This window comes from Giraffa tippelskirchi, chromosome 10, assembly GCF_054371585.1.
Source record: "Giraffa tippelskirchi isolate mGirTip1 chromosome 10, T2T-mGirTip1v1.2.pri, whole genome shotgun sequence".
Taxonomy (NCBI): Eukaryota; Metazoa; Chordata; class Mammalia; order Artiodactyla; family Giraffidae; genus Giraffa; species Giraffa tippelskirchi.
This window is the reverse complement of record NC_137284.1, coordinates 40,355,862-40,382,396: the sequence shown is the minus strand read 5'-3', so window position 1 is coordinate 40,382,396 and position 26,535 is coordinate 40,355,862. Positions and strand designations below refer to the sequence as shown.

General features: G+C 38.6%; 1 protein-coding gene across 1 annotated transcript in view; it reads left to right on the top strand.

Moving 5' to 3' along the window:
* Positions 1 to 26,535, top strand: part of GRM5 (glutamate metabotropic receptor 5) — a 623,817-nt gene that overhangs the window by 432,700 nt on the left and 164,582 nt on the right. Inside the window, exon 4 of the mRNA XM_081533344.1 lies at positions 15,158 to 15,393. Within this exon, the coding sequence (XP_081389470.1) occupies positions 15,158 to 15,393 (236 nt within the window). The remainder of the gene's footprint in view (positions 1 to 15,157; positions 15,394 to 26,535) is intronic.

Genomic DNA, 26,535 nt, shown 5'->3' with positions numbered 1-26,535 from the left:
AATGCTAGTTTTTCTTTTCTTGATCCTTCCTATGCAGTACTCTGCAGGAAAATTGGCATGACCAGTGTTGGTCACAAGATTCAGCTAAATGAATAAACAGTATCCAATACTGGAGGAAGTTGAAGAAAGTAAGAGAAAAACATCTTAGATCTGAAATTGTGAATTCCTTTGTGACCTGTTATAAGGAGTAAGCGGAAGAAAACAAATTGGACACTGGGAATTATAATCACCAACATCATCATAAAGTCTGCCTTACTGCTTGGAATTGAATAGATGTCTAATAATTGACTACCCAGCTGATCATCGTGCTCAGTTAATAGAGTAACAGAAGAAATTAGCTCAATTCAGTGGGAAGGGGTTTGAAGACTGAAAACTGGCAGGTTACCCTAAATAAGGAAGCTTTCAGGAAAAAAGAAGGTTATGTAAAGTGATGGATACAATAGCTTATTCATAACATGCTTTCTCTATTTAACCGAATCATTTCGCTCACTATATTGCACATTTTACACAATTGCTGCAATTTCTGCAATTCTCCAAATGGCTGTAATATGACAAGAGAAACAATAGATTGTGTAATTCTCAATCTATTTTACAATGATTTTTCTTAGCTTCTCTGTGAAGGATGTGTATGGTAAGGAAGCATCCATGGAGGGATAAAATTTTTAACCAGAGAGGAAAATACCTACCTCAATTTAAATCCTAAATGAAGGCAGGATGGATGTTTCAAGGATTCTGTATGTAATACCTTCCATCATTTTCTGTGATCCCTAAGTCTCTGGAAGTTGGTCTCCTCAGATCAAACCCAGAATTATGTCAGATTCTATCACTTCTGATATTAACATGCTTTAGCCTTCCAAGGAGATAAACCCAGTCAATCCTAAAGGAAATCAACCCTGAATGTTCTTTGGAAGGACTCATTTGAAGCTCCAATATTTTGGCCACCTGATTCAAAGAGCCAACTCATTGGAAAAGACCCTGACACTGGGAAAGATTGAAGGCAGGAGGAGAAGGGCGGCAGAGGATGAGATGGTTGGATGGCATCACCGACTCAATGGGCATGAATTTGAGCAAGCTCCAGGAGATGATGAAGGACAGAGGAGCCTGGCGTGCTGCAGTCCACGGGGTCACAAAGAGTTGGGCAGGACTTAGCGACTGAACAACCACAACAAAGCCTTCCAAGTGAGGAAACATAGAAAAGAGGTGGAGAGTAAGTAAGAACTCTCTATTGCTGTGTGACAAATTACCACATATTCAGCTACTTAAAACAATTTTTCAATATTCTATTGAACTTTCTGGAGATCAGGAGTCTATGTAGAGCATAATTGGGTTCTCCAATCAGAGGAAAACAGGCTGAAACCAAGGTGCATGCCTTTCTGGAGGCTCTCTGGAAGAATCTGCTACCAAGCTCATTCGAATTTTGATGAATTCAGTTCCTTTGAGATGCAGCTTGAGTCTCCATTTCTTTGCTGGCATGACCCAGGGGCACACGGAGCTCCTCACACCACCTGCACTCCTTACTGGACAGCTCCCTCCATCTTCAGAGCCAGTACTGGAGTGTCTCCTGCAGCTCGGTGCTGTGCTTAGTTGCTCAGTCCTGTCCAACTCTTTGCAACCCCATGGACTGTAGCCCATCAATCTCCTCTGTCCATGAGAATTCTCCAGGCAAGAATACTGGAGTGAGTAGCCTATCCCTTCTCCAGGGGATCTTCCCAGCCCAGGAATCCAACTGGGGTTTCCTGCATTGCAGGCAGATTCTTTACCAGCTGAGCTACCAGGGAAGTCCTTCTCGAACTCTTTCTCCTGCCAAATCCTACTCATGTTTCAATCTCTTTTGTCAGGAAAAGCCATTCACTTTTCAGGGACTTTCCTGATTATGTGAGACCTACTAAGACTTACCTCCCTATTTCAAGGCTACTTTTCTTGAGATCTTGTCTGCATGCTAAGTCACTTTAGTTGTGTCCGACTCTTTGTGACCCCATGGACTGTAGCCCACCAGGCTCCTCTGTCCATGGGATTCTCCAGGCAAGAATACTGGAGCTGTTTGCCATTTCCTACTCCAGGAGATTTTCCTAACCCAGGGATTGAACCCATGTCTCTTATGTCTCCTGCATTATCAAGTGCCTGGGAAGCCCTCTTGGAATCTTAATTATATTTTAAAGATCTCTTCCCAGCAGCACCAATCTAGATTAGTCTTTGACTGAAGCAGTAAAAGGTGTGACTGCACCAGCTTGAGAGTCTTACTCATGTATCCCTGGCTCTGCACTCTGCTTCCTGTCCTCCGTCATGTGCCTCTTAAATATGATCCACTGAACAAACATTTCTCAGAGCTACTGTCACTGTATGTCATCACTTTGGAGGCTCTAGGCAGTATGGAAAATGCTAGAGTGTTGGAGTGAGAAAAATTTGTAGGATTTTGAGTGGGTTATTTAATTCCTCAGAGCCTCAATATGGCTCAGAGGGTAAAGCATCTGCCTGCAATGCAGGAGACCCAGGTTTGATCCTTGGGTTGGGAAGATCCCCTGGAGAAGGGAATGGCAACCCACTCCAGTACTCCTTCCTGGAAAAACCCATGGACAGAGGAGCCTGGTGGCTACAGTCCATGGGGTCAGAAAGAGTTGGACACAACTAAAGTGACTTCACTTTCACTTTCAATGTCCTCAATGGTAAAAACTAGAGCTAATTATTACCTCTAAGGCCTGCAGATAATTAGGAAAGTAGTGTAATGAATTTCAGGCTTCTCTGGCGGCTCAGATGGTAAAAAATCTGCCAGCAGTGCAGGAGACCCACATTTGATCCCTGGGTCAGGAAGATCCTCTGGAGAAAGAAATGGCAACCCACTCCAGTATTCTTGCTTGGAAAATCCCATGAACAGAGGAACCTGGTGGGCTACAGTCCACGGGGTGGCAAAGAGTGAGACACATCTGAATGACTAACACAAATATAATGGAAATCACTTAATTTACACAAGTCCACAAACTAGATTCCTGACATTTCTTCCTTCTTTTGAATGTTCCGATATAGCTCCTCCAAGTCCTATCTACTTATCCTTGGAAATGGGAAAAAACTAATATTTACAAGCCCTGGAGATAAGGTGATTTTCAGTCAATAACCTAACCATTTTCTCAAGAAATCTACATTGCAGTTCATTTTGGAATTAGTTCATTAGTGTTAACTGGTGTACATTCATAAGAACTTTCATTTAAAAGCTCAGTATCTTTCTTTGTTTTCACTATTTTTTAGGGACCCTAATCTCTTACTCCCCCAGGGGAGGAAGCAAAGAATATTATATAAAGACAGAGAACCAGTCAGTAGACTCCTAGGATTAGAAAAAAGTCCCCAAATATCTGTTAAAATGCTATTGGTAAGAGATTTGGCAAGATGATGATTACACGTGAGTAGAACAGCAGTTTCCATAATAATTATGTGGGCTGTGAACAGATTTTGAAAAAAAAAATGCTGAGATGCAGCCTAATGAATGTACTTATTAACCTTAATAGCATCAGGTAGAGAAGAGGACCAGTTTGGAGGGGGTATGAATTCAGCCCTTCAGAGTCATTTTATAAGGCACATCCAACAGTGTCGTTTTCTCAGTTACAAATAAATATAGGCAGTTATCTGCAAAGAATTCTCTATAAACTGAAATTGGCTTTTTAAAGTCTAATTTTCTAATGTTATGTTAAACATATGTTAAGTATTTAGCATGTTCAAGGCATTATAATAAACATTAAGGATAAGATGTCCAAAACATGAAATTTATAGTCAATTTAGAGAAAACATAAATAAAGGTACCTAATTATAATATGATGACAAATGCAAAACGAAAAGCATCAACATATTACCTCTATGAGAGCAGAAATCTTGTCTCCTGGTTGACCCCTCTGTTCCCACATATCTAACAAGTTATTAGTTACCCAATACTTGTTCAGTGAATAAGAAATAAACGTCACAGAATTTTGTAAGCAGAGAGGAAGGAACTATTAAACCAATGGGAGCTTGAGAAAGGTTTTAATAAGCTGCATTCAAGTTCAGTCGGTCTGCTTGATAGATGAATTGGACTTTATCAAATCAGGAAAAATGTGAGGGGTTGAAGGGGTGACTCTCCATGCAGAGGGAACAGCATACTCAAAGGCTTGGAGGTGTGAAAGTCTGATGTATTAGAGGAATAAGAATCAAGTACAGTGTCTCCAGTACACAGTATGTGTGTGACAGCCTCAGCAGTACCAATATCATCATGCTAAGTAAGACTAAAGAGTTCAGTGATCAAGAATAACTGTATGTGCCTGGCATACCCACAACCCTTCCCCCACCTCCCTAATACACACACTCACACCTGACACAAAGTTAATGACTACTGACTTCTCAGAATGGGCTTCCCTGATAGCTCAGCTGATAAAGAATCCACCTGCAATGTAGGAGACCCTCGTTCAACTCCTGGGTCGGGAAGATCCCCTGGAGAAGGGATAGGCTACCCACGCCAATATTCTTGGGCTTAGACATTAAAGAATCCACTTGCAATGCAGAAGACCAGGTTTCGATCCCTGGGTTGGGGAGATCCCCTGAAGGAGCGCATGGCAATCCACTCCAGTATTCTTGCCTAGAGAATCCCCAAGGACAGAGGAGTCTGGCAGGCTAACGTCCATGGGGTCACAAAGAGTCGGACACGACTGAGCGACTAAGCACAGCACAACTTCTAGTAATAGTCATTCTGATGCCTACATTTTTGGTCTGGTATTGCTCCTTCTGACATTTTGAGATGATTTATTTATGTTGTTTGCCCATGGCAGATGTCTCCCCAAGAACTCTGCAGAGTTATACTAAATAATCATGTTGCCATTTGAGAGTTCAGCTAATGAAATCCCTACCCATTATATGTGATTAGCCTTCCATGTAAATAAATCAAGAGACAATAAATGTAAGAACGAAGAGTTTGGGAACACCCAGAATACTAATTGAGGTGATGGGAGAATAAATCTCAGGAAGGCAGGACTGGAATGCAATTTTCAGTAAGTGACGATTCAGTGACTGGGAACCTAATGAATTGTACTGTTAATAGGAAGATTGAGTAAAAAGAGAAGAGGATGTTCAGTCTAAAGGATAAATGAGGAAACTTCCAGGGGGCTAGAAGTCAGCATTCAAGCAGGCTGTGTCTAATGGACTACCGGCTCCTTGAGGGCATGAATTGGAAGCTACCACAGTATCTGTGCAATTTGAATGTACAGAATATGCATAATATGCATTCAAATGCTTATTAGATTAATTAATTGGAATAAAAAGAACATGGAGACTGTTACTGGAGGATCACTTGACTCAAATTTCTGTGTTACACAATTTTTTGTTTTCCATAGCAATAACTTAAACATATATTGAGGATCTTCCCTGGTGGTCCTGTAGTTAAGAATCCACCTGCCAATTCAGGGCACATGGGTTTGATCCCTGGTCTGGGAATATTCCACATGCCATGGGGTAGCTAAGCGCATCGGCCATAGCTACTGAGCCTGCATGCCACAAGTAGAAGTTAGCCCCTGCTTGGTGCAACTAGAGAAAGCCTGTGCACAGCAACAAATACCCAGACAGGCAAAAATAGAAATAAAGTAATTAATTGACTAAACAAAGAGAAGCCAGGGGACTTCCCCTGTGGCCCAGGAGTTTAAAAAATAAACAAACAAAAAAAAAGATATATTAATAGGAAATGAGGAAAGAAAAGAAAGAGCATATTGTATGCATTGTACAGATTTATATTTTGATAAAAGACAAATTTTTAAATTATTGAGCAACTCTGTTTAACATTCAATAATTAGTAAACCTTTCTCCTTCATAATTTTCCAATAATATTTTATTACCATGGATCCTTAGCGGATTCAACATTCCAGAAATATATTTTGCAATTAAGTCTACAGATTGTAAACCCTGCAGTAATTATATTACAGCCATGATCATTGACCTGCTTTAAATATCTATTAGTTAATACAAAAATAATAAAAATAGCAATTCTAAAGTTAAAATGTTTATAAGGATATAATTGTATAGAGCATCAGATCTTTAGAGTGCTATGATTTTCATTAGTTTTATCTTTTTTTGCATGCAGACAGCTATTTCTCAGCATGCTGCTGCTGCTGCTGCTGCTGCTAAGTCGCTTCAGTCGTGTCCGACTCTGTGCAACCCCACAGACGGCAGCCCACCAGGCTCTGCCATCCCTGGGATTCTCCAGGCAAGAACACTGGAGTGGATTGCCATTTCCTTCTCCAGTGCATGAAAGGGAAAAGTGAAAGTGAAGTCGCTCAGTCGTGTCTGACTCTTAGCGACCCCATGGACTGTAGCCTACCAGGCTTCTCTGTCCATGGGATTTTCCAGGCAAGAGTACTGGAGTGGGGTGCCATTGCCTTCTCCGTTTCTCAGCATACAAAATGCTAAATACAATAGTATAGGGTGGGTTGATATGGTACTGGACCACAGCAAAGAAAATTTTTAACCTGCACTTTTTTACACTCATTAATTATATATGCAGAGAACAGAAATCCAGGAGAAGCCAAGTGCTGGAGAGCATACAAAAGGAAATTGGATCATTGCAGACCCCCTACTTGTATTCATTTTTCTCCTTTTTCAAACTCGAACCCTATTTTTCTATATTTTAACGTAGGATATGGAGTGACAATGTCACTTACAGTTCATTAATGTTTCCCATAGACCATAAACATCTTCCTCTACCCACCATTCTCCACATAAGTAGTCCTTGGATTTCTGAGAATTTCTTACAAATAACCTCTTCATTCCCACTGCTAATACAACCGTCCATTAGTTTCCTTAACCACTGATGCGTATTTTCTAACTTGATTCTCTAGCACTCATCTACAACCTCTCCTACCAGGTGAGGCTTTCCTATCTCTCCTTACTATTCTTTGGAACTCTGCATTCAGATGGGTATATCTTTCCTTTTCTCCTTTGCCTTTAGCTTCTCTTTTCTCAGCTATTTGTAAGGCTTCCTCAGACAACCATTTTGCCTTTTTGCATTTCTTTTTCTCGGGGACGGTCTTGAACACTGCCTCCTGTACAATGTCATGAACCTCTGTCCATAGTTCTTCAGGCAATCTGTCTTTCAGATCTAATCCCTTGAATCTATTTGTCACTTCCACTGTATAATTGTAAGGGATTTGATTTAGGCCAACCTGAATGGTCTAGTGGTTTTTCCCTACTTTCTTCAATTTAAGTCTGAATTTGACAATAAGGAGTTCATGATCTGAGCCACAGTCAACTCCTGGTCTTGCTTTTGCTGACTGTATAGAGCCTCTCCATCTTTGGCTGCAAAGAATATAATCAATCTGATTTTGGTATTGACCATCTGGTGATGTCCACGTGTAGAGTATCTTCTCTTGTGTTGTTGGAAGAGGGTGTTTGCTATGACCAGTGTGTTTTCTTGGCAAAACTCTATTAGCCTTTGCCCTGCTTCATTCTGTACTCCAAGGCCAAATTTTCCTGTTACTCCAGGTATCTCTTGACTTCCTATTTTTGCATTGCAGTCTCCTATGATGAAAAGGACATCTTTTTGGGGTGTTAGTTCTAGAAGGTCTTGTAGGTCTTCATAGAACCATTCAACTTCAGCTTCTTCAGCTTTACTGGGAAGAGCATAGACTTGGATTACCGTGATATTGAATGGTTTGCCTTGGAAACGAACAGAGATCATTCTGTTGTTTTTGAGACTGCACCCAAGTACTGCGTTTTGGACTCTTTTGTTAACTATGATGACTACTCCATTTCTTCTAAGGGATTCTTGTGCAGAGTAGTAGATATGATGGTCAGCTGAATTAAATTCACCCATTCCAGTCCATTTTGGTTCACTGATTCCTAAAATGTCAATGTTCATACTTGCCACCTCCTGTTTGACCACTTCCAATTTACCTTGATTCATGGATCTAACATTCCAGTTTCCTATGCAATATTGTTCTTCACAGCATCGGACATTACTTCCATCACCAGTTACATCTGCAACTGGGTGTTGTTTTTGCTTTGGCTCCGTCTCTTCAATCTTTTTGGAGTTGTTTCTCCACTGATCTCCAGTAGCATATTACGCACCTACCGACCTGGGGAGTTCATTTTTCAGTGTCCTATCTTTTTGCCTTTTCATGCTATTCATGGGGTTCTCAAGACAAGAATAATGAAGTGGTTTGCCATGCCCTTCTCCAGTGGACCATGTTTTGTCAGAACTCTCCATCATAACCAGTCCATCATGGATGGCCCTACATGGCATGGCTCATAGCTTCATTGAGTTAGACAAGGCTATGGTCCATGTGATCAGTCTGATTGGTTTTCTCTGATTGTGGTTTTCATTCTGTCTGCCCTCTGAAGGATAAGGATAAGAAGCTTATGGAAGAGAAAAGGAAAGATATACCTATCTGAATGCTGAGTTCCAAAGAATAGCAAGGACATATAGGAATTCCTTCCTAAGTGATTAATGCAAAGAAATAGAGGACAACAACAGAATGGGAAAGACTAGAGATCTCTTCAAGAAAATTAGAGATGTCAAGGGAACATTTCATGCAAAGATGAGCACAATAAAGGACAGAAACGCTATGGAACTAACAGAAGCAGAAGATATTAAGAAGAGGTGGCAAGAATACATAGAAGAACTACAAAAAAAAGAATGCCAAAGAATGTTCAAAGTACTGCACACTTGCACTCATCTCACACACTAGTAATGCTCAAAATTCTCTAAGCTAGGCTTCAACAGTATGTAAACCGAGAACTTCCAGATGTTTAAGCTGGATTTAGAAAAGACAGGAACCAGAGATTAAATTACCAACATTCGTTGGATCATAGAAAAGGCAAGAAAATTCCAGAAAAATGTCTACTTCTGCTTCATTGGCTATGCTAAAACCTTTGACTGTGTGGATCACAACAAACTGTGGAAAATTCTTACAGAGATGGGAATACCAGAGCACCCGACCTGCCTCTTGAGAAATCTGTATGCAGGTCAAGAAGCAACAGTTACAACCAGACATGTAACAATGGACTGATTTCAAATTGAGAAAGGAGTACATCAGGCTGTATATTGTTACCCTGCTTGTTTAACTTATATTCAGAGTACATCATGTAAAATGCTGGGCTGGATGAAGCACAAGCTGGAATCAAGATTGCAGGAGAAATATTAATAACCTCAGAAATGCAAGTGATGCCACCTTCTTGGCAGAAAGCAAAGAGGACTAAAGAGCCTCTTGACGAAAGTGAAAGAGGAGAGAGAAAAGGCTGATTTAAAACTCAACACTCAAAAAACAAAGACCATGGCATCCAGTCCCATCAGTTCATGGCAAATAGGTGGGGAAACAATGGAAACAATGACAGACTTTATTTTCTTGGGCTCCAAAATCACTGCAGATGGTGACTGCAGCCATGAAATTAAAAGATGCTTGCTCCTTGGAAGAAAAGGTCTGACCATTCTAGACAGCATATCAAAAAGCAGAGACATTACTTTGCTGACAAAAGTCCATCTAGTCAAAGTTATGGTTTTTCTAGTAGTCATGTATGGATCTGAGAGTTGGACTACAAAGAAAGCTGAGCACTGAAGAATGATGCTTTTGAACTGTGGTGTTGGAGAAGACTCTTGAGAGTCCCTTGGACAGCAAGGAGATCCAACCAATCAATCCTAAAGGAAATCAGTCCTGAATATTCATTGGAAAGACTGATGCTGAAGCTGAAGCTCCATAATACTTTGGCCACCTGTTGTGAAGAGCTGACTCATTGGAAAAGACTCTGATGGTGAGAAGGATTGGGGGCAGGAGGAGAAGGGGACAACAGAGGATGAGATGGTTGGATGGCATCACCAACTCAATGGACATGAGTTTGAGTAAACTCCTGGAGTTTGTCATGGACAGGGAAGCCTGGTGTGCTGCAGTCCATGGGGTTGCAAAGAGTCAGACATGATTGAGTGACTGAACTGAACTGAGTCAATATATAACCTTGTTTTATGGATATTCGAATCTAAAAACAGTTTACTTATTATATATATATATATATAGTTGATGAATTCATATTCAATTCACAGAAAAACAGCCCTGTACTCATGCCTGAATGCATCTGACTTGGTATGTGAGGCATATCACAGATTTCTTGCCATTGGGAACTCTAGATAACATATCAGTATTATATATTATATACTTGGGGGCTATTTTAAACAGCAAAACCATTTTTAATTCAGTTTAATTGGAGGCTAATTACTTTAGAGTATTGCGGTGGGTCTTGCCAGACATCACCATGATTCAGCCCTGCACACACGTGTCCCCTAGATCCTGAACAGCTCTCTCGGCCCCCGCCCCACTCCATCCCTCCAGGCTGTCCCAGAGCACTGGCTTTGGGTGCCCTGCATCATACATCAAACTCCCATTGGCTATCTGTTTAATATGTGGTAATGTATATATTTCAATGCCAAAAACACAAAATACAAAAACTTGGGACTTAATAGACAATGAAGAAAACTTCTTTATAGTAGCAAAACTGAAGCAAGAAAGCAGAGGTTCACCTGGTCCAGCTTCCACTGTGAACATGCACATCAGGAGACTCAAATTTTTTGCTGCTCTGTGCAGGTCTGAGAGTGACCATAAAAGTGGCATGAGTATTGGAATGGGGGTTGCAAATAAATTTTAGGAAGCCTGTGAATTTGCAAATTCAGAATCTGCAAATAATGAAGAATGCTGCTGCTGCTAAGTCGCTTCAGTCGTGTCCGACTCTGTGCGACCCCACAGACGGCAGCCCACCAGGCTCCCCCGTCCCTGGGATTCTCCAGGCAAGAATACTGGAGTGGGTTGCCATTTCCTTCTCCAATGCATGAAAGGGAAAAGTGAAAGTGAAGTCGCTCAGTCGTGTCCGACTCTTCGCGACCCCACGGACTGCAGCCTACTAGGCTCCTCAGTCCATGGGATTGTCCAGGCAAGAGTACTGGAGTGGGGTGCCATTGCCTTCTCCAAATGAAGAATGACTGCATATCAAAGAATTGGAAAGAAAGTAATGAAATGGATTATAAGGAGCTGGTTAAAATGCCCACCAATTAGAAGAGAGAGAAACTGGACAGATGGATGGATGGACAGATAGAAAGAAAGGAAGGAAGAAAGAATAGATACTAAATCTATAAAATTGCTTTAAATGTGGTACATTTTCAGTTTTTTTCCTTATCTCCCCCTACTTTTTTATCTAACTTGGTAAAATTTATGTCACCCAAGTGGTGCAGTGGTAAAAAATTTGCCTGCCAATGCAGGAGATGCAAGAGACATGGGTTCCATCCCTGGGTCAGGAACATCCTCTGGAAGAGGAAATGGCAACCCACTCCAGTATTCTTGAGAATCCCATGGACAGACTAGCCTGGCGGGCTACAGTCCACAGGGTCACAAAGAGGCAGTCATGACTGAACACACACACACACGTCACCCAAAAGCATTACAGTAGTGCCAGAATCCTAAGAGTCCACTCTAACAATGCAATGGAAAGCATTAGATAGTAGAAAGGTAAGCTCAAGTTTTTCTTGACTGTTCATTTTTGGATTCATTATTCCTTACTTAGACATACCCTGTCATCTTAAAGCAAACCTTAAAAGCACATTTTTATGAAAATGTTAATATTTAATAAGCTAAAGTCAATAGAGCATCATCCAACTTAGCCAATATGGATTGAACTTTCTTGAGACTTACATGGCAAATATTCCCTGCTAAGCTTAAACAGAATAACCCTTTTCTGTCACACAGATACTGGAATTTTCTGTTTACACACAAACTATGTTACAGTTACATTTTTATTCTGTTGCTGAATGGAAATCCTTAGAACAAGCCGGTTTTAAAAATCACCTTACTTGTATACTACTAAAAAAAAAAGATCATATTTTGCTAAATTAAATGTAGAAATTAATTCCTGGAAAAAAAAAAAGAAAAAAGCTGAAGAATGTTATGAGAGAGGAGTAAATTAACAAACTGGTCCTGACTTCTCTTTAATGGAAACATTACCTCCAGAAAAGTTTATCAAGACAGGCTTTTTACAATCCCCATTAAATTCAGTGAATGAATTGTGAAGAGTAAATTGGACCCATTATAATCTTAACATTTCTTATGTAATACTCATAATCACAGCATTACATAAGAGCAAGCTAGCACTAACAAAAGGAGCAATTTAAATTTCCCCTTCTTGGAGAACGCTGCTCTGCCTGACAAACAGGGCTTCCTGTCCCATTTGCAGAACGCCCATGCATCTCCTCGAGTGCCAGTGAGACCCACACTCTCCTATCAGTGATATAATAAACCCTCCAAAACAGAGCAAGAAAATGTAGCAAACAAGCCCACTTCATTTCAACTTGTCAGCTTTAAATAAAATCTCTGCAGCTGAAAATGAAAAACCTGAGGGAAGACAATGTGTGAAGTAACCACATTCAACATGGGGACAAAACATACTCCATTACTTTTTTCCTGATCTGCCATGAAAGTTTTTGAAATTTCAACACAGATCATTTTTAATAAAATCTTTTCTTGTCAAGGAGGACTTAAGAAGAAGAAATTGCTTATTTTTTCTGTTTGTTTATTTTTCCTCCTTCTCTCTCCTTCACCCACTGATGCCTTTGGAAAAATCTCAAGTTATCCTAAGCCCCTATGATATCTTAATGAGTAATCTATGACCTTTGGAACAACTCTCATTATCAATTTTTAAGTCAGAGTTAGTATAGCAGAACATACTTAAAAAAGTACATGCTTTTTTTTTACTTATTCTAATTTATTACTTACATATTTCTTACATAATACCTTACATAATACACAGATTTTTATATCCAAAATATTGGAGCATGCCCTCTGCTTACCAAAATAAAAAGTATAAAAAACAAAAATGCACTGGGAGGAAGATAAAAAGAAATGAGCATTCCAATAAATAGAAATACCTGGATATTGGTGAAACAAATAATGATTGTTAATGTAAACCCTTTCACTCAACTTTTCCCAGTACCTACTCCCCCTCACCCAGCTTATCTCCAAACCCTTTCCTGCCTTGCATTCAGGAGGCTCCATTCTGCTCTTCCCCTCAACTCTCTCCATGTCATCTCTTCCTTCTTTGTTACCTTTTTTTCATTGTTAAATTTCCCTTGACTTTATTTACTTCTCCTGAAAGGGCACATGTGCCTCTTTAAAGGACAGCTAGTACCGCTGGGTCCCAGCAGATACACAGCATAAGCTGTGCATATTCTAAATGACAGGGAGGATGGGAGAAGTCAGTCACTTTTTCCCTGAAGGTCCCAAGGTGTGTCCAGACTTCATAGAAACACATTTTCATGTCTTTTATTTCCAAAAATTTATCTCATGTATTTTCCAAATAAGCTTAGAATACTCTTCCTTATTCTGTTACACTACTATAATAGAAACTCTCCAATTTCAAACTCTTGTTTTGAAATTCCTAGGTTACTTTGAGTGATCAGTACATAGAATGATATTAACGTTGAGGAGTAGGATACCTGTCACCATTGTTGATGGCCTATATATTAAGAAGTTCTTTCAATGACTCTAGTGTAAAAAGATGCTTGCTCCTTGGAAGAAAAGCTATGACCAACCTAAACAGCATTTTAAAAAGCAGAGACATTACTTTACCAACAAAGGTCCATTAGTCAAAGCTAGGAGAAGGCAATGGCAACCCACTCCAGTACTCTTGCCTGGAAAATCCCATGGATGGAGGAGCCTGGTAGGATGCAGTCTATGGAGTCACTAAGCGTTGGACACAACTGAGCGTCTTCACTTTCACTTTTCACTTTCATGCATTGGAGAAGGAAATGGCAACTCACTCCAGTGTTCTTGCCTGGAGAATCCCAGGGACAGTGGAACCTGGTGGGCTGCCATCTATGAGGTCGCATAGAGTCGGACACGACTGAAACGATTTAGCAGCAGCAGCAGCAGTCAAGGCTATAGTTTTTCCAATAGTCATGTATGGATGTGAGAGTAGGACCATAAAGAAAGCTGAGTGCCGAAGAATTGATGCTTTTGAACTGTGGTGTTGGAGAAAACTCTTGAGAGTCCCTTGGACTGCAAGGAGATCCAACCAGTCAATCCTAAAAGAAATCAGTCCTGAATATTCATTGGAAGGACTGATGCTGAAGCTGAAACTCCAATACTTCGGCCACCTGATGCGAAGAACTGAGTCACTAGGAAAGACCCGGATGCTGGAAAAAATTGAAGGCAGGAGAAGAGGATGACAGAGGATGAGATGGTTGGATGGCACCACCAACGTGATGGACATGAGTTTGAGTAGGCTCTGGGAGTTGGTGATGGACAGGGAAGCCTGGCATGCTGCAGTCCATAGTGTCACAAAGAGTCAGACATGACTGAGTGACTGAACTGATACTGATACTATAAAACATGATTTCACATGTGTATTTTACATGTATCCTTATTAGAGAAGTACCATGGGATAGGAAAGAGGATATGGACTATAAGGACTTCAGTTTGGGCTCTGATGAATCAATATTTAATAGAATGACCATAATCAGAAAGTTTCTCATGTTTAACCACTCAGGAAAATACCCTCAAGTAGGAAATGGCAACTCTTCCCAGTGTTCTTGCCGAGGAAAATCCCATGGACAGAGGAGCCTGGCGGGCTACAGTCCATGGGGTCAGAAAGAGTCAGACACAAGTGATCACACACACACTCACACATCATTATATGTAAAATGTAGGGGAAAAATGAATATCATAGGATGGTTAAATTAACATTAGATATATTTTAGAAATATTTTTCAGTTTTACTTTATGATCCTTATCATGATTTATTATTAAGTAAAGGAAAAGAAATATACTTAAAATTAATTTAACCTAGCTATTAAACATTCATTAAATAGTGTGAACGTTGATATACAGCTTTCATGCTTATAATATATTTTACAACCAGTGAAATTCTGCCAAAAGCATAAGGTTATTCTCTGCAGTTCAAGGTAAGTCAGACTGATATCTTCTATCATTCTTAGACGCAAAGTTTCCACTGTATTTTGCACTTTTTATCCTACCAAACTGCTATCTCAATATTCACATAGTATAATGTAAGACCATAGTGTGGCCTGAGTGCCATTTACTGACGAATGTTTTCAAAACGATAGCAAACGGCATCATTTTCTCAGACAAGACCTGTTCTGAGCTGAGGGGTTTTTGTTTCCCCACAGTGACGGCTGGGCTGACAGGTATGATGTGACAGATGGCTATCAGCGAGAAGCTGTTGGTGGAATCACAATCAAGCTCCAGTCTCCCGACGTCAAGTGGTTTGATGATTATTATCTGAAGCTCCGGCCAGAAACAAACCTCCGAAACCCTTGGTTTCAAGAATTCTGGCAGCATCGCTTTCAGTGCCGGCTTGAAGGGTTTGCACAGGAGAACAGCAAATACAACAAGACTTGCAATAGTAAGCAGATTTATTCTTTCATTTAAAGTGGGTAAGGCTAAGGCTCCAATTTAAGTAAACTGTGTTATGAGGATAGTGGCTGTCATCTGTTAGAAATGAGGGCTGTTATATAGAGTGGATATTGCTTCTTAGAGGGATAAGAAAACATAAGAGAGTAAATGTTCACTCTATTAAGATTTCAAACTGTTTCTATCATTCAGAATATTGGCAGTGTGCTACAAAGCTAACGTGAGCTCCAGAAAGGAACTCTTCTTGACATCTTTGAAGGCAAGAACTACATTCTGGTTATTTTGATTATCTTTAGCAATTAGCACTGTGGAAGGCACGTAGCAAGGGTTTCACGTATGTCTGAAGAATGAATGAGTGAATGTTGAAGGACGGAGCCAATTCCTACTTCCATCAGTAAACTATAAAACAGTAGCAAGGATTTGCTATGTATAATTATGATGTTCCAGGAGACATAAACTAAGCAGAGCCATTCAAATTATTTATAAGGATTCACAGCATAACAAATATTGCTTTAGTTGTAGTAACAAGATGAGGAAAACTAGATCCTGCCCTCAAGGGATTTACTGTCTAGTTAGGGAGATCACAATGCCAACAAAAATTGCAATTCAGTGTTGTAAGTGACGTAACAGGAACTTTAAACAAAGGGTTTGGTCAGTTTTATTTGTAGCAAATCCAAAGGGAATCTTGACTCTTAATAATCAGATAGGGTCAATATCGATCTGTAAGTCAAAGTGCAAAGGTTAAGATTTGTTAAAACCAATAAAGGGTTTGCTAAGACTGATTTATCCCACATTGTGTAACAAGCACCTCGTATATGTTTGCAAAGGAGTGAAATGTTTTAGTTGGTGGTATAATGCCTTTATCATGATGCTGGAACAGAAGAGTGCACTGGAGCAGAAGCTGAGGTTGAAATCCTAGCCCATGAACTAATTCCAGTCTACAGAGAAGCTGTCACCAGCACCAAAATGAGGAAAATAGGAACAACGTAGGGACGTTTTTATAATGCATCTCCTGAGTTCACATCCATACTGTGTTTTTTTCTATCAGTCCCTTCTTTTGTGAAATGAATGTAGTAGTAAGTGCTGGTCTGTGATTACTTTCAAATGTCAGTATTTGGAAAAATGAGAACATGGCAGCCTCATGTAAGTTCCTAATCTAGCAATGGTGGAGAGGAATGCTGGAGTGTGGGATGGTACTGCCCGATGAAATCCAGAAATCACAGAACCCTGGTGTAAAACTACATTTGCTTCTCTCCTGCTTTAAATACTGCTAACTATTGTCCAGAATCTTCAAATGCTTATTTATTTCCTTTGTTTTTATGTTTTATTTTCATGAAAAAATAAATGTGTGTGAATACACAGGACTGTGACTTCTGTTTCACAATTTTTATACCCAAGTTTATATTTTTCACAGTTCTATCCAGTTTCTTTTGTTAATTTTTTTTTAATTTTTATTTTACCTTTAATTGGAGGATAATTACTTTACAATATTGTAATGGTTTCCACCATACATCAACATGAATCCGCCATAGGTATACATATATCCTCTTCCTCCTAAGTGCCCTCCCATCTCCCACCCCATCCCACCCCTCCCTCTAGGTAGTCACAGAGCACTGGCTTTGGGTTTCTGTGTCATACAGCAAATTCTCACTGTGTGCATTAGTTGCTCAGTCATGTCTGACTCTTTGTGACCCCATGGACTGTAGTCAGCCAGGCTCCTCTATCCATGGAATTCTCCAGGCAAGAATACTGGAGTGGGTTGCCATTCCCTTGTCCGGGGACTCTTCCCCACCCAGGGATCAAAGCCAGGTCTGCCATATTGCAGGCAGACTCTTTACCGTCTGAGCCATCAGGGAAGCCCAAACGTCCACTGGCTAGCTACTTTACATATGGCAATATATATGTGTCAATGTTACTCTCTCAAATCATCCCACCTTCTCTCTCCCCCCACTGTGTCCAAAGTGTGTTCTCTATGTCTGCATCTACTGCTGCCCTGTAGATAGGTTCATCAGTATCATCTTTCTAGACTCCATATATATGCATTAAAATACAATATTTGTCTTTTTCTTTCTGACTTCACTTTGTATAATAGGCTCTAGGTTTGTCCACCACATTAGAACCAACCTAAATGCAAAAAGTGGTGCTGGGAAAAGAGGGCAGCTACATGTAAAATAATAAAATTATAACACTACCTAACCCCATACACAAAAATAAACTCAAAATGGATTAAAGAAACACCTAAATGTAACACTAGAAACTATAAAACTCTTAGAGGAAAACATAGGCAGAACACTCTTTGACATAAACCACAGCAAGATCCTCTATGACCCACCTCCTAGAGTAATGGAAATAAAAACAAAAATAAACAACTGTGTCCTAGTAAACTTAAAAGCTTTTGCAAGGAAAGCTTATGAAGGAAACTAAAAGCAAGGTAAAAAGAAAACCCTCAGATTGGGAGAAAGTAACAGCAAATGAAACAACCAACAAAGAACTAATTTCCAAAATATACAAGCAGTTCATGAAGCTCAATACCAGAAAAATAATCCAAGCAAAGACTAGGCAGAAGACTTAAACAGACATTTCTCCAAAGAAGACATACAGATGGTTAATAAACACATGAAAAGATGCTCAACATCACTCATTATTAGAGAAATGCAAATCAAAACTACAACAAGGTATCATCTCACAACAGTCAGAATGGCCATCATCAAAAAGTCTATCCAGTTTCTGAAGGACACAAACTTCTTTCTTCCCTTGAGATTTGGGGAGCATACAGCCTCTATGCACTGATCCTATGATTGTATACAGATAACTCTATGGAGCTACATTGGAGGCATTTTGGAGGGTCAGCTGCAGATCCAATCTTGTTTCCAGTTCCTCTTTAGTGAGGAGTTACTGACAACCCCTAACCAGTGTGGCTAAGTAAATTTTTCCAGTTGGTCTTCACCCTCTTTTGTACTAATGTTCTTCCTGCCCAACTCCCTTTTGTCTGAAATGTCCTCTCCTGGAAATAATTCTTTGTTTCTCTTACTTTTTTTTTTTCCTACTGACATACAGTCTTGAAAAACTCTTTGATTTCCATGGAAACATTATTTCTGTGGAAATTATTCTATAAAATTCTCCATTTGAAATTGTTGCTACAGCTCTGCCTTTCTTATGAGCACCCTGATGTGATTTCTCTGTTCAGGAGCTGCTCCTCACTCTAGTTATGGAAAAGCATTCTTTTAGTCCCACCCCTGTGGAATCTTATCTGTCAACAGGTGTCATTTTGTACATAAAGATGAACACAGATATGTAATACCTCTGTTATTCTTCTCAATGAGAGAAGAACTGTCATTATCATTAAACATAACAAAACCAAGAATTAGAGAGACAAAACAACTTGCTCAGGAAAACACTAGAACTGAGAATCAAACTCAGATTTGTCTAAATATTTGTCTTATATTTAGTCTATATGCTACACTAAGTGAAAGACACTCAGTTATGTCCGACTCTTTGCGATCTCGTGGACTATACAGTCCATGAAATTCTCCAGGCCAGAATACTGAAGTGGATAGTCTTTCCCTTCTTCAGGAGATCTTCCCAACCCAGGAATTGAACCCAGGTCTCCCACATTGCAGGTGGATTCTTTACCAGCTGAGCCACAAGGGAAGTCCATGCTACACTAAAGAGAGAGAATATTTTAGTTTTAAATATCATGATCAAATTTGCATTCTATAATAGTTAACGTATAGGTCAAAAATACAAAAAAAAATAAATATTAAGATTATTTCTATATAACTATGGAATGCAGTAATAGATACCTCAATATTCCGTAATCTCTACTTTTGACCATATTTCCTTATTTACTCAAATGTCCTTTCAGTATCCCAATCTACATTTTCAAAAATACCCCAGGTAGTTTATTCTGTAACACTACTGAATATGAGTAGTGATTTCCTTAATATACTTTCATCAAGCAGTGTGCATAAGACAGCCATTTTTGAGTTGGAGAGGTAAGTTGCAGTTTACAATTCATGACAGGCAAGAAATCTTCACCTTATTCACCCTCTATAGTACCCAAATAGATACTTCAAAAAGCAAAATGACTTGATACAAAGAGTCGAAATACTCATAACTGAAAAACTGCTGGTTTTTTTTTTTTTTAGAAACTTCTTGAAAGGCAAAGTATAAGTGCTAGGAGAAGTATATGAATCTGAATCTAAAATTAGCAGTACCTTATACAGAATGAGCTAAAGAAAAGCTCTGAGTAACCAGAAAGTTTAAGGAAAACACTTAACACTGAATAAGTAGCAGAGCCATCTTAGAGACCAACTCCTAGAAATTAATTCCCAATAGACTAAAGCTAAGTGATTTTTAAAAAAATCTGGATGGAAAACCATTGTGACTAATATTAACAGCACAATGTTCATGGCAAAACCACTAACATTACCTTAGTACAATTTTCCAAGGACAGTTTATTTTTCTTTAAACTAATGATTTATAGTAACACCTGGATAGCAGTCTTTCATACAGCCTCTTCTGGTTTCCCATTAAAGTATTGATGACTGTATCAATAACAAAAGTAAAACAATAGAAAACTCATGTAACAACAATCTTTGAGAAAGGCAGCCATCGCAATGCCAGTGCCTGGAGGACTTCCACTAAATAGCCATAACACCTATGAAATCAGATATTGGTACAACTGGCTGACTACAGAGAAAAAAAGTTGGTGTGGCCTCATACCACAGTGTATATACACACACACTTGTATATGTATACACATACACAATGAGCAAAATAGTTAAGTGTGAAAAAGAAAACTATGGAGACAAAAGAAATCACTGTAGAAGGATTCAATTCGGATCAGTCGCTCAGTCGTGTCTGACTTCCTGCGACCCCATGGACTGAAGCACGCCAGGCTTCCCTGTCCATCACCAACTCCCAGAGCTTACTCAAACTCATGTCCATCATGTCGGTGATGTCATCCAACCATCTCAATTGTCCCCTTCTCCTCCTGCCTTCAATCTTTCCCATCATCAGGGTCTTTTCCAATGAGCGGTTCTTCACATCAGGTGGCCAAAGTATTGGAGTTTCAGCTTCAGTGGCAGTCCTTCCAATGAATATTCAGGACTGATTTCCTTTAGGATTGATTGGTTGGATCTCCTTGCAGTCCAAGGGACCCTCAAGAGTCCTCTCCAACGCCACAGTTCAAAAGCATCAATTCTTCAGTGCTCAGCTTTCTTAATAGTCCAACTCTCACATCCATAAATGACTACTGGAAAAACCATAGCTTTGACTAGATGGACTTTGTTGGCAAAGTAATGTCTCTGCTTTTTAATATACTGTCTAGGTTGGTTATAGCTTTTCTTCCAAGGAGCAAGCATCTTTTAATTTCATGGCTGCAGTCACCATCTGCAGTGATTTTGGAGCCCAAGAAAATAAATTTTATTGCTGTTTCCATTGTTTGCCCATCTATTTGCCATGAAGTGATGGGACCAGATGCCATGATCTAAGTTTTCTGAATGTTGAGTTTTAAGCCAACTTTTCACTCTACTCTTTCACTTTCATTAAGAGGCTCTTGAGTTCTTCTTTGCTTTCTGCCATAAGGGTGGGGTCATCTTCATGTCTGAGGTTATTGGTATTTCTACCAGCAATCTTGATTCCAGCTTGCGCTTCATCCAGTCCAGCATTTCACATGATGTACTCTGCATATAAGTTAAATAAGCAGGGTGACAATATATAGCCTTGACGTACTCCTTTCCCGATTTGGAACCATTCTGTTGTTCCATGTCCAGATCTAACTGTTGCTTCTTGACCTGCATACAGATTAGGAAGGTTTTACTCAGAAAAAGAATGATAGAATATATGAGACTGAGAATATTTGGTGGTTTTTTTTTTCCATGTTGCTGTTGTTTATTCACTAAGTTAGTGTTCAACCCTTTTGCCACCTCATGTTCTGTAACCCGCCAGGTTCCTCTGTCCATAGGATTTCCCAGGCAAAAATACTGGAGTAGATTGCCCTTTCCTTCTCCATGGTGGTTTTAATTAAATAAAAAGTTTTAAATTCCATGTGTTAAAAACATAATAAAGTTAAAAGGGAAAAAAGGCCAATATGTCAGTCTAGATATTTATTTTCTTACAAGAAAAACCCATCCAACTTTAAAACATAAAAATAAAAAAACAGACAAATGTACAATGGATATATTAGCAAATGCTTCACAGAACAATTAGAAATTATTAATAAACATAAGAAAAATTCACTCATTATTGAGAAAAGTTCATGCTCATTATTAATTATAAAAATACAAATGTTCTTCCTTTTTCTTTCTGTATTTTCCAAACATTCCAGAATGAGGATAAGTTATTTCTTATCCCCCCAAAAAAGAAAAAAATCACATTTTCAAATTATTATTTAAGGAAACTTCACCCCCAACACACATGATTGAGGCATTTTCATTTTAATGTGTGTGGTGCATGTATGTCATAGAATAATGTATATATATTAATAGTAATTATATAAAATATACAACTCAAGTGAATTTATGTTTTATAAATTTATATATATATTTGTGCATATCTCTGTAAATACCATCCAAAGCAACAATATCAGAAAGTTCTCTCACACCCAATCCCAATCAATAACATGCTTCATTAATATAAAATTAAAAAATGTTTTTAATTAATTTATTTTTTAATTGAAGGATAATTGCTTTACATAATTTTGTTTCCTGTCAAACCTCAACATGAATCAGCCATAGATATACATATATCCCCTCCCATTTCCCTCCCCATCCTACCTCTCTAGGTTGATACAGAACCCCTGTTTGAGTTTCCTGAGACATGCAGCAAATTCCCATTGGCTATCTATTTTACATATGGTAATATAAGTTTCCATGTTACTCACAACATACATCTCACCCTCTCCTCCCCTTTCCCCATGTCCATAAGTCTATTCTCTATGTCTGTTTTCCATTGCTGGCCTGCAAATAAATTCTTCAGTACCATTTTTCTAGATTCCATATATATGCGTTACTATATGATATTTATCTTTCTCTTTCTGACTTACTTCACTCTGTAAAATAGGCTCTAGGTTCATCCACCTCATTAGAACTGACTCAAATGTGTTCCGTTTTATGGCTGAATAACATTCCATTGTGTATATGTACCATAACTTCTTTATCCATTCACCTGTCAATGGACATCTAGGTTGCTTCCATGTTCTAGCTACTGTAAACAGTGTTACAATGAACAATGGGATGCACGTGTCTTTTTCAATTTTGTTTTTCTCAGGGTATATGCCTAGGAGTGGGATTGCTGGGTCATGTCGTGGTTTTATTCCGAGTTTTTAAAGGAATCTCCATACTGTCATCCATAGTGGCTGTATCAATTTACATTCCCACCAACAGTGCAAGAGCATTCCCTTTTTTCCACACCCTCTCCAGCATTGTTTGTAGACTTTTTGATGATGGCCATTCTGACTGGTGTGAGGTGATAACTTATTGTAGTTTTGATTTGCATTTCTCTAATAATGAGCAATGTTGAGCATCTTTTCATGTGTTTGTTAGCTATTTGTATGTCTTCTTTAGAGAAATGGTTGTTTAGGTCTTTTTCCCACTTTTTTATTGGGTTGTTTGTTTTTCTGGCATTGAGTTGTATGAGCTGCTTGTATATTTTGGAAATTAATCCTTTGTCAGTTGTTTCACTTGCTATTATTTTCTCCCATTCTGAGGGTTGTCTTTTTACCTTGCTTATAGTTTCCTTTGCTGTGCAAAAGCTTTTAAGTTTAATCAGGTACCACTTGTTTACTTTTGTTTTTATTTCCATTACTCTAGGAGGTGGATCATAGAGGATTTTGCTTTGATTTATGTCATCAAGTGTTCTGCCTATGTTTTCCTTTAAGAGTTTTATAGTTTCTGGTCTTACATTTAGGTCTTTAATCCATTTGGGTTTATCTTTGTGTATGGTGTTAGGAAGTGTTCTAATTTCATTCTTTACATATAGCTGTCCCGTTTTCCCAGCACCACTTACTGAAGAGACTGTCTTTGCCCCGCTGTATATTCTTGCCTCCTTTGTCAAAACTAAGGTTCCCATAGGTGCATGGGTTTATTTCTAGACTCTCTATCTTGTTACATTGGTCTATATTTCTGTTTTTTTGCCAGTACCACACTGTCTTGATGACTGTAGCTTTGTAGTATAATCTGAAGTCAGGAAGGTTGATTCCTCCAGCTCTATTCTTCTTTCTCAAGACTGCTTTGGCTACTCAGGTACTTTGGGGTTTCCAAATGAATTGTGATTTTTTTTTGTTCTACTTCTGTGAAAAATGCCATTGGTGATTTGATAGGGATCGCATTGAATCTGTAGATTACTTTTGTTATTATAGTCATTTTCACAATATTAATTCTTCCTATCCAGGAACATGGAATATCTCTCCATCTGTTTATGTTGTCTTTGGTTTCTTTCCTCAGTGTCTTATAATTTTCTGTGTATAGTTCTTTTGTCTCCTTAGGTAAGTTTGTTCCTAGATATTTAATTATTTTTGTTGCAGTGGTGAATGGGATTGATTCCTTAATTTCTCTTTCTGATGTTTCATTGTTAGTATATAGAAATGCACAAGATCTCTGTGTATTGATTTTCTATCCTGCAACTTTGCTAAATTCATTGATTAGCTCTAGTAATTTTCTGATACTATCTGTAGGGTTTTCTATGTACAGTAACATGTCATCTGCAAACAGTGAGGGCTTTACTTCTTCTCCGATCTAGATTCCTTTTATTTCTTTTTCTTCTCTGGTTGCTGTAGCTAGGACTTCCAGAACTATGTTGAGTAATAGTGGTGAAAGCGGACACCCTTGTCTCGTTCCTGATCCTAGGGGGAATGTTTTCAGTTTTTCACCACTGAGGATAAAGTTTGCTGTAGGCTTACCGTATATGGCCTTTACTATGTTGAGGTAGGTTCCTTCTATGCTCATTTGTTTAAGGGTTGTAATCATAAATGGGTGCTGAATTTTGTCAAGAGCTTTTTCTGCATCTATTGAGATTATCATTTGGTTTTTATCTTTCAATTTGTTAATATGGTGTATCACATTGATTGTGTATACTGAAGAATCCTTGCACCCCTGGAATAAACCCAATTTGATCATGGTGTATGAGCTTTTTGATGTGTTGCTGAATTCTGTTTGCTAAAATTTTGTTGAGGAGTTTTGCATCTATGTTGATCAGTGATATTGGCCTGTAATTTTCTTTTTTTGTGTTGTCTTTGTCTGATTTTGGTATCAGGGTGATGGTGGCCTCGTAGAATGAGTTTGGAAGTATTCCTTCCTCTGCAATTTTTTGAAAGAGTTTTAGAAGGACAGGCATTAGCTCTTTGCTAGTTATTGATAGAATTCTCCTGTGAAGCCATCTGGTCCTGGGCTTTTGTTTTTTGGGAGATTTTTGATCACAGCTTCAATTTCAGTGCTTGTAATTGGGTTGTTCATACTTTCTGTTTCTTCCTGGTTTAGTCTTGGAAGACGGAACTTTTCTAAGAATCTGTCCATTTCTTCCAGGTTATCCATTTTATTGCCATAAATTTGTTCATAAGCGTCTCTTATAATCCTTTGTATTTTGGCATTGTCTGTTGTAACCTCTCCTTTTTCATTTCGAATTTTGTTGATTTGATTCTTCTCTCCTTTTTTCTTGATGAGTCTGGCTAAATGTTTCTCAAATTTGTTTATCTTCTCAAAGAACCAGCTTTTGTTATTATTAATCTTTACTACTGTTTCTTTCATTTCCTTTTCACTTATTTCTGCTCTGATCTTTATGATTTCTTTCCTTCTGCTAATACTGTGGAGTTTTTTGTTCTTCTTTTTCCAGTTGCTTTAGGTGTAAAGTTAGGTTGTCTATTTGATGTTTTTCTTGTTTCTTGAGGTAGGATTGTATTGCCATAAACTTCCCTCTTAGAACTGCTTTCGCTACATCCTGTAGGTTTTGAGTTGTCGTGTTTTGACTGGCATTTGTTTCTAGAAATTTTTTGATTTCTCTTTTGATTTCTTCAGTAACCTGTTGGTTATTTAGAAACATATTGTTTAATCTCCATGTGTTTTGTGTTTTTTTACAGTTCTTTTCTTGTAACTGATATCTAGTCTCATAGCATTGTGGTCGGAAAAGATGCTTGATATGATTCCAATTTTCTTAAATTTACTGAGGTTTGATTTGTGACCCAACATGTGGTCTATCCTGGAGACTGTCCCATGTGCACTTAAGAAGAAGGTGTATTCTTCTGCATTTGCATGAAATTTCCTGAAGATATCAATGAGATCCATCTCATCTAATGTATCATTTAAGACTTGTGTTTCCATATTAATTTTCTGTTTTGATGATCTGTCCATTGGTGTGACTGGGGTGTTAAAGTCTCCTACTATTATTGTGTTACTGCCAATTTCTCCTTTTGTGTCTGTTAGTGTTTGCCTTTTGTATTGAGGTGCTCCTATGTTAAGTGCATAGATATTTACAGTTGTTATGTCTTTCTCTTGGATTGATCCCCTAATCATTATGAAGTGTCCTTCTTTGTAATATTCTTTATTATAAGCTCTGTTTTATCTGATATGAGGATTGCTACTCCAGTTTTCTTTTGCTTCCCATTTGCATGGAATATATTTTTCCATCTTCTCACTTTCAGTCTATATGTGTCTTTAGGTCTGAAGTGGGTTTCTTGTAGACAGCATATATATGGGTCTTGTTTTTTCATCCATTCAACCAGTCTGTGTAATTTGGTTGGAGCATTTAATCTATTTACATTTAAAGTAATTATTGATATATATGTTCCTATTGCCATTTTCTTAATTGTTTGGAGTTTGATTCTATAGATCTTTTTCTTCTCTTGTATTTCTTGACTACATAAGTCCCTTTAACATTAGTTGTAAAGCTGGTTTGGTGGTACTGAATTATTTTCTTTTGCTTGTCTGAAAAGCTTTTGATTTCTCCATCAATTTTGAATGAGATCCTTGTTGGGTACAGTAATCTTGGTTGTAGGTTTTTCCCTTTCAGTACTTTATATCCTGCCATTCCTTTTTGGCCTGCTGAGTTTCTGCTGAAAGATCAGCTGTTAAACGTGTGAGGTTTCCCCTGGATATTACTTGTTGCCTTTCCCTTTCTGCTTTTAATATTTTTTTCTTTG